General features: G+C 42.9%; 1 protein-coding gene across 4 annotated transcripts in view; it reads right to left on the reverse strand.

Annotated features, from left to right (window-relative positions):
- Window positions 1-11,627, reverse strand: part of ehbp1 (EH domain binding protein 1) — a 154,739-nt gene that overhangs the window by 91,135 nt on the left and 51,977 nt on the right. For 3 of the 4 annotated variants that reach the window (XM_024296537.2, XM_024296535.2, XM_024296538.2), the window contains exons 6-10: window positions 10,704-10,885; window positions 8,681-8,820; window positions 7,265-7,378; window positions 3,926-4,063; window positions 2,304-2,544 (exon numbers count right to left, since the gene is read on the reverse strand). In XM_024296537.2, the coding sequence (XP_024152305.1) occupies window positions 2,304-2,544; window positions 3,926-4,063; window positions 7,265-7,378; window positions 8,681-8,820; window positions 10,704-10,885 (815 nt within the window). The remainder of the gene's footprint in view (window positions 1-2,303; window positions 2,545-3,925; window positions 4,064-7,264; window positions 7,379-8,680; window positions 8,821-10,703; window positions 10,886-11,627) is intronic. The other variant, XM_024296536.2, reaches the window with a different exon arrangement.

Genomic DNA, 11,627 nt, shown 5'->3' on the forward strand with positions numbered 1-11,627 from the left:
GTTTCATTCACATTTTTGGAACACCACCTGGAAACACCACAATAAAAAGATCTATATTAATAAATGAGGTTTCTCTGACACCCGGGTTCTACCGACCACAGAACCACCTCGGAGCGCTCTGATTGGCTCAGAACAGCTCCACCTCCATGTCACCACGAGAGCTGCCACACTCAAAAATAAAAGATATTCTGAAAACGTCTTTGTTCTGACATGTTTTTGTTTTTAACTTCAACCTTTAATGACTTTTAGTTTTCAGAAGAGATTCTTGAAATGTGTTTTATATAATCTGGGTAGTTTCTTCTGACAACTGAACTGGGATTAAAACATGTTGACTTCTGCATGAAAAGTAACTTATTATTTTAACTCATTTTCTGAAGAACCAAAGTGAAGCAGATGGTTGTCTTCAGTCCAACATGGGGACACTAGGAACCATCTGAGACTCTCCGGTTCACGTTAGAGGAACAAAACAAAGTTTCTCTGCAGGATCTCCTTCATTTCATCAGAACCAGAGTTTGAAACAGAATCAAAACCAAAGACTTTTGGGTTCACTGGTCCAGAACAAAAGAACCCAAACGGATGAAATCTCCATTCAGAACGATCACTTTTAACAAAAACAGATGAACTGGACAGAAGAACGGAAACAACGGTTTAGAGTAACACAATGAGAGGCACACACTGAGGTCATGATGCAGGTGCACCGAGGTCAGACCTGTGTGACCTCATATCCTCACAGCCAGAGGAGGAGTGATGACAGACGGGAGCAGACGGAGATACGGGAACGCACAAACGCACAAACATGGGAACGCACAAACGCACAAACACGGGAACACACAAACACACAAACATGGAAACGCACAAACGCACAAACATGGAAACGTGGAAATACACAAACACGGAAACACACACAAACACACACAAACACACACAAACACACAAACATGGAAACGTGGAAATACACAAACACGGAAACACACACAAACACACACAAACATGGGAACACACAAACGCACAAACATGGGAACACACATCCACACATCCACACACAAACACATCCACACACGTGCACGCTGAAAGTGATTGTCGATCTCAACAGTTTAAGGTTCAAATGTTATTTTCATAAATATCAATGTTTTCTTTTTTTCACAGTAATGTTAGGGAATGATGTTTTTTTAATACTTCAGATCTAATTTTGTGTTCTTGTTTTACCCCTAAAGTCCTTATTTTCCAGCAGAGACTTCCTGTTCTGTGTTTGTGTAACAGAGAGAAGCAAACAGATCTGAAGAGAGTCTGAAGCAGCAGCAGACGCACGCTCTTATTCTGAAGGAGTCCACAGCTGAGGAAACTAAGTGGACAGATCTCTGCATGAAGCTCTGCTCCAGACTCTGAACTTCTCAGCAGCTTCAGGAACACCAGCGAGCAGGAGGAAGAGCCGCAGTCAACATGGATGGAGAACCGGTCAATATGAATGTACTTGATAAAAGTTAGTGACATTTTCACAACCATGTGTGATAACAGTTTATATACATTTACTGTCTGATATTTGAGTAAATTACATGTTAACCTCATACGTGTGCCGTATACTAAAGTTATACGTTGGTGTAACACGTGTAAAAAGGAAAAGTCATGGAAAGCCTCACATTTGCATATGTATCCTGCAAGAACCACACAGCTGCACAAGATTTACACAATAATACACGACAAACTACTTACAGTACGCATCAACTGTGTAATTCTCTTAAAAACAAAACTTTAGAACAGCTCAAAACCGAACTCATATAAAGACGTGTTAGAGTAAAGCATCTGTGCACGTCGACAAACACATGAATTATCACGCATGCGACACAAAGACTGAGATTTTAAAAACGTGTAAAACGTTCATAGCAGCAGAAACTCTGCGAGTCCAAACCGGACCTCAGAATCTGAACCTGCAGTCGGAGTTTATTCAGAGCTTCTCATCTGAACATGGATTCACTGGTGAAGAAACACGGGAGGAAAAGCAGAACGAGCGGAGTAACTAATTAAAAGACTCTTGGGGGGGGGGGCAAAGAGGGAAAGTCAGGGGCAGCATGTTGACAGGTGGGGGGGCTGAAGGAGGACGGGACACGGAGGAAGAATGCAGGGAAACAACAGAGGCCTTGTTCCTGTTGAAAGAGCTGCCGTCACTCGGCCTGCTGGGGGGCTGGAGGCTGGGCGGAGCCTCTGGGGGGCTGGAGGCTGGGCGGAGCCTCTGGGGGGCGCTCACGCTCACTAATGGGGTCAGAAATAAAACTTGAAAAAATAGTTATCTATGAGTGGCGACTTACTCGTCAAGCTCGTCCTCCTCGGTGTGGGACGTGTCGGCGTACAGGTACTTGCTCATGTCGACGGGCCGCACCCCCTTCCTCGGTTTGGGCTTGGGGGGTTCCGGGTCTGGTTGAAGCTCGGCGTCCGGGTCGGGCTCATCGAAGGGGTTCCCAGACGACGCGTCGGGTTCGTCACTGAACGGATTGCTGGAGTTGTGCTCGTGTGAGGAATCCTGAACGGGCCTCAGCTGAGCGGCGGGCTCTAATGGATGCAGGCGGGGGGACAGACTTCATCAGCAACACACTGCAGCTGTCAGACTCTATGCATAAAGACACTGCAGAGCGCAGAGGAAGTGAACGTGACGGCAGACTTGGGAAGTATAACTGACTTCACTGTCAACTCCTGTGCTGTAGAGCTCTTCAGTCTGTTCTACAGACACTAGACGGTCTTACACGTCTGATACATCGTCTGGTCCTTCAAACACACTTGATCTTCAACCAGCACTCAATAACAAACAGGTCTGATTTTAAAGAACTACAGTTGCATTTGCTTCCTACATGTTTTAGTATAGACCAGGGGTCTCCAAACGATGGCCCCCCTCCACCTTCGGTCCTATGATGGGAGACTAATTATTGGTTTAACCCTTTAACAGCAGAGCTCCAGTGTTTATGATCTTTAACATGATCATTCCAGTAGACTGTGATAAGATGTATTTCTCCTTCACAGTCTACTGGAATGATCATGTTAACCGTTGAAAAGTGACAGTATTTAACACAAAATTGGGAGTTTAGCTAATATTTTAGCAACAGGCTAACAATTTTTGGCTAATTTAATTTACTGAGGAATTTAGGCTATTTTGGAGCTTAGCTAGTATTTAAGCAACATGCTAGCTTTATTTTTTTGGCTAATTAGGCATCTGTTGATGTTTTCTTATGCTAGTTCAGAGTTTAGCTTCCATTTTAGCAACAGGCTAACATTTTTGGATAATTTGTTATTTACTGAGGTTTTCATGCTAATTTACAGTTTAGCTTCTATTCTAGCAACAGGCTTTTAACTAGTTTAGTTTACTATTACTTTGGAGTTTAGCTAGTATTTAAGTAACAAGCTGGGTTTTTGACTAATTCGGAGTCCATTTAAGCAATAATCTGAATATTTTCACAAAATTGGAATGGATTAGAGATTTTAAGGCAATTTTACTGCAGTTTTTTCAGAAATTCAGGTCAACTTCAGCACTCAAAGTTCTTTAATGACATTTAAAAGTCTTTTAGTAAATGTAACATTTTGAATTAGCTTTTGCGTTTTCAGCGTTTTCAAGTAAACTGCATCACCATTTTCAGCAAAAAGCTTTAGTATCTTTAGCAACTACTTTCAGCAAAAAGCATTCACACTAGCATTATTGCAGGTAATGCAACTTTTCTCTTATTTTTCTGTGAAGATTACAGAAATAAATGATTTAAAATTTGTCTGAGTGACTTTCTGTGAAACCACCAATGTTTATGTTCAGGCTGTGATTGCTACACCTTCTCCGTTCACCTACAAACCGACCCCCCATCAGAGAAGAACAGTCATGTTTGGGACCCCTGGTGTGGACAACACTCTTTTCACACGGGGGCCGTCCTGGAGTATGAGGATATGCTCGTACCTTCCTCATCGGGGTCACCAAACGGGTTGAGGTGGTTGGTCTGAAGGTCGTCGTCCGCTTCATCAAAGGGGTTGCTGCTCATGGCAGGAGCGATATCGCGGTCCTCGTCCTCCAAGAAGTTCAGCTTGTTGATCAGTTCTGTTTCCCAACAGTCCCAGAAAAAACAGAGTTTGAATCAATGTTGAGGGAGAGTCGCTTCTCAAACAGGATGAGGACACGATCACAAAACCTGCACTTGGAGTGAACTGTGAGGGCAAACTTCTAAATAAACCCCCTGTTCCCCGGCTACCCAAAAACTCTGCCACCTCGGCATTCTGGGAAAATGCATGTGTTACTGTGGGAGCGTGGCGTTGCTATGGAGATGGCGGCTGTATAAGACCTATCCACTTTATCTTCATCAAACTGAATCACACGCTGCCAGGGTGCGGGCGAGTCTGAATAGACTTTGAATGTTTGTGCTGAGAGTCGAACAAAAAAGAAAAGTGAGGAGCTCATGAGGTCTGGCCGTGCGGCGCTCTGGCTGCTAGTGGGAGGAGCAACGCTCTTCCTCTTTGAAAGGTTATGACTTCATATTTCAGGTCCTTTATCACATGCTGTGGGTTTACTTTATTGTTTTGGCTCATTCATGTGAATAAAATTATCTTTAAACCTTCAATTTTGAGTTGATCTGGCACTAGTATTGGGGGCTTGTCCGGGACACCAGTTCAGAAAAGATGGACAGTAGTTATTAGATTTTCTGGCTACATGTCAAACTGTTTAAAATGATCCTGGTTGAAATGCTTTTCAAACATTTGTCCAGTGTTCAGGTTGAGGGGCAGTAGTCTCAGAGAGAATGACCACACCTCCCTCTCAGAGGTGGCCTCACCAAGAAGACACCTTCAGCCGATGTCCAAGACTAGACTAAGAATTAAACATTTATCGTCTTTACAAAGTCAGCCCACTAGGCACGGACACGTCTAACACATATTTAAATCGTGGCCATTTCAAAGCTTACAGGTTTATGTATAAAGACTCTGATAGACATCAATCGATAGAATTGATTAGAATTAGATCTCTAGCAGACGAGTTTTCAACAGCTAATTGAGTTGCAGTCCCATCATGCCTTGTGAGTTGTGAACAAGCCATCTGGGTAGTTTCTTCCCACCAAACATATGATGTGTATTAGTTAACCATTATACAGTAGATGGATCATTGATATAAATCTACTGTATTAGTATTCTCAGACCACTCTATCTCGTTACTCTATTAGACAACTACCAATAATGTTCTGCAAATAAATGTCTCCACACATCTAACCTTTAGATATCTTTAGATATCTGCTGGAGAACTTTTTCAAACATTTCTAAGTCAAAGATTTCTATCATTGTGATGTTGGTGTTCTGTCATCCATTTTCTCCTTGTAATATCAAATATAAACATTTTGTGTAGATCACTTTTCTTCTTAATTTAAACATGTAAACACAAGTCTCTACTTTTAGATCTTTGTCTCTGAACAGTAACTAGATACTGTTGCTCATCAGAAGATCAGAAAATGTGCTTTAAGCTCATTCTAATGATAGATGAAAGTTTTTATCATGATGTTCTGTTGTATGAACATCTAAAAATCTAATCAGAAATATAAACGTTTGATTGTTGTTTTGATGCATGTTTCTCTGACCTTTGACCCCAGGTACGTTGCAGTAGAAATGTTTGAATGTAGAACTTTTGTTGGTTGTGCACCAACAGGCTGCACGGTGGTGTAGTGGTCAGCCCATTCCTGACTGTCAGAGGACTCTGGTTCAGATGTGGGATGTCTCCGTGTGGCGTTGGCATGTTCTCCCTCTACAGGTGTGGATCTTCTCCTGCTTCCTCCCACAGCTCTATGACATGTTTCACATGTTTCAAATGCTCCTGTGTGTTTGTGTGGCTCTGGGACAAACTGGAGCCTGATTACGGTCAACTTCACCAGTCGCTGGATTGGAACCAGCAAACCTGTGACCCCAAAAGGGGATCAGTGGTTCAGAAGATTAATGGATGGATGTCAAACTGCAGTATTTGTTTTTTACCCAGCAAATGTTTCTTTTAAATGTACTCTAATAGATGTTTAACAATCTAATATGTAGGAGACCTCTACATGCAGATGTTTCAGAACACTATGAGTGGACCTCTGATAGAGTAAGAAAATTGAGTTTTCAGAGACGTCCTGTAGACATCTGCAGTAGAATTATGATATCTGATGGAGATCTGAGGCCGAATGTCATCTTCCCTGGTAACAAATAGCAACACTTTCACTCCCAGGTCGTCACATATTGACGTTTGGTAAAAATTGATGTTCTAGGTGTCTCCAACTCGTCGTTTTTTTGACGTACTGGCTGTTCCAATTACATCAGGGGTCCCCGACCTCTGGAGCCGCAAACCGCTCTGGTACCAGGATGTGGACCGCACTGGTATCCAAACCTTAACCCAGTACTGGAGAGACGTGGACCAGGCTAGGGTTAGAGTACCGGATTAGAGTATCGGCCACATCCCAAAGTTCAGTCTGTGTTAAAAAGTTCAGTTTTTAAGTTTTAAAAATGTCGTTTTAGAGTGTTCACTAAATGTTTATCGTGCTGAGCCCACGACCTAAAGTGTGTTTTGGATTTTGGCCCCGTGTGATTGAGTTCGACCCTCCTGCCTTACACGATCGTCTCCGATGCAGATGTGGGTCGTTTGGGGTGTAACTGATGTTAACTTTCATTCAGATATAACGGTTGAACTAGAAAAGACGTAATCGTTCTTCATGTATCGTAGGTCAAATCATCATTGATCACTAATATTCCAAATCTCTAGTCAAACCATTTCCACTGGAGGAATAGCAGCTTCACTCCAGTCTCCCTCGAATGAGTAAACTTCTACTCTGAAGGACGGAGGAGAATGCCAACTAGATATGTAGGTTAGCCTGATACTGGGGAAGTGTGGATGTGTAACATGAAGCTCCAGGATTCCTGATTCTTTTGTGTTGAAAATGAATATCTGCAGAATAATGTTCGTTTGCAGAAGAAACAGGTTCATTAGGAGTTTAGTTCACTTCCAGGTGCAGTAAACAAAAGGGGGGGGTATCATGAACAGATGAAACATCAACTTATGGGTCACCACCAAGTCCAACAACAGTACAGCAGCTGGAGCACAAACACAATATCCAGGTCTGGGGGGTCAAAAGGGGAAGTTTGGGATGAACCAACGTAAAAGGGCTGCTGGTGTACACGTGTCACCAAATGAAGCAAAAACCACCATGAGTGGGAGGGAAAGGTCACAGGGAAGGTCACAGGATGTTCACACGTCAATGAAACAAAAGAGGGGAAAGAAGTCGGAGAAGAAGACCTTGGGCGGAAGCAGCAGGCTTAGCTTTTGCTTTGCACGTTTGCTTGTGAACACCTTCATCATCATCATCATCCCCATGAAAGCAGCTCAGGGCATTCAACTGGTTTACTATCTCTGTGAAGGACAGGTCCGAACAGGAAGGGAGGAAGAGAAGCAGTGAAGAGAGAGACAGCCTCTGCAGAATATTCACACATTACAAATGATTTCATCAAGAAAAGTGAATACATTTATTCTGAAACCCTCTATTGTTATTAAAGCTAACAAACACTCAGACTTGTTCAGAGGTTGAATCTTTACACAGCGAATCAAACAGAACTATTTAGAGAGCATCAGTTAAGCCGGCGTCGCTCCAGCAGCTTCTCCTGTAGGTAGGACTGTGATGAGGCCACGTTTGGCAGCTTTGATTTACAAGTGAGGCTTTGCTGTAAAGCGCTCGATGCATATACATATAAATGAGATGAAGAGCAGGAAAGAGGGAGGAGGAGGAGGAGGAAGCGTGAAGCGTAATGTGAAGAGGTGCCGCTTTGAAAGTTGGATTAAGCAAAGCAGGAAGGAGCCCAAACAGCAGAACACCAACGTGGACGTATGGAAGGAGACCAACTAGAGCGGGAGCCGTGACAGCCAACGTGCACGAGGACAACCACCATACACCAGAACACGGAAACAAAGCTTCTGGATTTAAAGATGCTGTCATGGCAGAGAGGGAAACAGAAGCAGAGCTGAAGCTCAGGAGGAAGCTGGGATTGGGTCATCATTCCAGTTTATTTCTATTAATTAAAGTTTCACATCATAAAATCCTGCATCACGTCATAGAATGAGCGCACAGAAACACCACACAGCATCAGGACTTCAAACCTTCCTCACAGAAAAGTCGTCTCTCAACCATTCTGAGGCTAATGTCCACATGAGACCTTTATTTTGAAAAGGAAGAGGATTCTCCTGATTCTGTCATATAAGACGTTCTGTCTGGGAGGGGGGTGAGGATGTCACAGGACTAAGTAAGAGATAATGCCCATAGAAATGTGCATTATTATAAATGTACACACACCATGGAAGCCTGAACTGGTCCGGTCCATTTTTCTATGGACCCACAACCAACAGGGACCAAAAATGGTAGAAATCGGTCCAGCATAATGGACTCCATAATGATGGAGACCCTCAAAATACTGAACTGGTCCAGTCCGGTCCGCTCAGTGGAAACGAGGAATTGTAACCTGAAATCCTTGTAGATCTTCTCTGAGGAAACCTCTCACTTTCTGTTCTCTATGAAGTATTTCTGGACTGAGAATGTAAAGTGTTACAACTCAAAGTCCCAGACGTTCGTGTTCTGCTGCTGTGTCCGGACCTTCAGAGATGGTCGTAATGAAAAGACCAACAGAGCAGGTACACCTGACCCCGCCCTCCTCAGACCCGTACCTGTGATCTTGGCAGCCTTCTCCTCCTGGTTGACCCGGTTCTCCTCGTCTTCCTCGTTCTCCTCCTCAAAGTCGTCCAGGTTCCCGATGTCGGCCTGCTTCATGCTCATCAGGCTGGCCAGGCTCTGCATGTCCTCGTCGCTGCAAGAGCAGACCGTGTTGGTGAGCAGGGAGACGTGGAGGAGGTCAGTTAGGGAGCGGTCACCTGAGCGTGCACGCTCGGATCTACACCTTCGTCGAGGTCAGGTCTTCATCTGTGACCCTAAATCCTGTTTGTGTGGGGCTGAGAGGAGAATGTGGAACGACTGAGGCTTCAGGAACGGCTGAAGAGAAACAGCAGATCTGGAGAGGCTGCTTGTTCAATTGATTGTTTTACTGACTAATGATTTTATTTGTATTTGATTTTATCACTGTTCTAATGACACGGTAAGAAAAGATATTTTTAGGAGGTGAAGATATTTTCCTTTCTTTTTTTTAACATTAATGTGAGTCTTTTATTTTGTAGGAACAAAGGAAATTGGTCTTTTTTCACATGAAAGCACGTCTGCTCATTGGTCCTATTAACACTCTTAAAATCAGGTTTTCATGTTAGTTTGTAAATGTAAATGGATTTCAGTGAATTAGTGAGAATCTCTCAGTTATGTTAGAGCTTTCCTTATTCTGCTCATCATCATAAAGACTCTGGCAGAACTTCCTTCTTCTAGCTTTACCTCATCTCTTCTCAGTGTTATTCAGCCTCATCCGGTCCTCCTAAAGCTTCCATTTAGTTCGGAATCGTTTGCAATTAGAAAATATATTAAACTGGTGAAATTTAATGTTTAGAGTTATGTGTGAAATACATTTTATTTGTTGAATCAAGTCAGCACAGTACCACAGAGTATTAGAACCACCAAATAAAGTAAATGTACAAGTTTTTTCTTGAAAATTTATTCCTTTATTCTTGTAAAATTATGAGTTTTTCTTGTAAATTTAAGACTTTTTTCCATAAATGTATTACTTTTTTCTTGTAAATATATGAATTTTTTCTCATACATTTATTACTTTATTCCTGTAAATGTATGATTTTTTTCATGTAAATGTGTGATTTTTTTTTTTCATAAATTTACAAATTTTTTCCATAAATTTATTACTTTTTTGGTAAATTTATGAGGTTTTTTTTCTCGTAATTGTATGAATTTTTTCTCATACATTTACGACTTTATTCTTGTAAATTTATTATTTTTTTCTAATAAATTTCCAACTTTTTTCTGGGAAATTTACGACTTTTTTCCATAAATGTGTTACTTTTCTATAGTAAATTTCTGATTTTTTTCTGTGTAAATGTATGATTTTTTTTCTCATAAATTTTTTATTTTTCTTGCACATTTTTTTTATGATTTACTACTTCAAAACATGTACATTAATGAGAAAATTTAGCCTATGATTTGTCAGTACACGACTTTATTCTTGTAATTTAACAGTTGTTCTCATAAATGTACGAGATTTAAAGTCATAATTTAATTTTTTGGTAAACTGGCTCTAATCGTCCGTCCGAGGAGGGGGGTTGGTGGGTATAAAAACCATAAATATCTACTGTAAGGCTGTGCAGCTGAGGGGGGGGGCACATGCAAAGAGAGTCTGTTGGATTGATCAGAGCGTCCTCAGAAACTCTTCCTCCTCCTCATCTTCAAACCCTCACACCATCCGTTCCTCGTGGTTCCTCATAACACTCGTCTGCCACGCCGGCCTCAGTCTTTCATGCCCCCCCCCCTCTTTATGTTTGGTGCTCCCCCAGCCTGTGGGCTCATTTGAACCGGTGTGATGGAGTTTGTTTGTGTGTGGCCGACATCATTCCCTGAAGGGTTAACAAGGGTTACGCGCCATCGACCCGCCGCCCACGCCACAACAAAGGCTTTTCTGAGGCTCTGTGCGAGCGGGGGGGCGTTTAAATTAAAGCTGCTGCTATCATCTAATGATGAATAAGAAAAGGACAAACAGAGTCTGAGAAGAGAAGTTGGAGAGTGAGGAGCAGGAGCTGGACGTACGTGGCCTTGCCCTCACGGAGGAAGATGCAGGACAGCGAGAACTGCAGCGTGGCCGACACCACCTTCTTGGACAGGGGCTTGAACTTGAGCTTGACGTCCGTCTGCGTGGGCATGGGGCTGGCGTACTGCTTCATGTTGATGCTGCTGGTGGCTAAGGCCTTCCTCCGGCCCGACGGAGACTCCTGCCAGAGCAGCAGAGGACACCAAATGTTAAACTACCCACATTAATCAACATCAAAAACAGCTGTTTTCTTTATCACTTTAGACGAAAACAGTTGATATAAAAACAACAGCTGAAAATGAAGGGAAGAGAACGGATTGCTGCATAAAAATTGAGCGTGAATGAGATTACATTTGGTTTAAAGGTACAAAAGTTAGATTCTTGTCTTCCATTCACTGCTTTGTCATAACTGTATTAACAAAAACCAAAACGGAAGCTCAGACGTGGATCATGAATGGATCAGTTTCTGATCCTACAATCCAATCAGATCCATCGTCTGAGGCAGAATCGAATCAAACTACACCATCAAGAAATCATTTTAAATGAGATCAATATTGGAAAAGGCGTCAAATTCCAGACCTCGAGGGCCGCTTTCCTGCATGTTCTCCAACATACCAGGTCTGGCATGTTCTAATGGCTGGACACACCTGAGCCAGGTAATCAGTCATGAGTAGGGCTCTGATATCTGGAAACCATGCAGACGCAGTGGCCCTCGAGGCCTGGAGCCTGAGGTAAAAACCTCCATCCCAGCAGAGACAGCGGCCCTTGAGGCCTGGAGCCTGAGGTAAAAACGTCCATCCCAGCAGACACACCGGCCCTTGAGGCCTGAAGCCTGAGGTGAAAACGTCCATCCCAGCAGAGACAGCAGCCCTCGAGGCCTGGAGCCTGAGGTAAAAACGTCCATCCCAGCAGAGACAGCAGCC

Source organism: Oryzias melastigma, linkage group LG15 (genome assembly GCF_002922805.2).
Source record: "Oryzias melastigma strain HK-1 linkage group LG15, ASM292280v2, whole genome shotgun sequence".
Classification (NCBI taxonomy): Eukaryota; Metazoa; Chordata; class Actinopteri; order Beloniformes; family Adrianichthyidae; genus Oryzias; species Oryzias melastigma.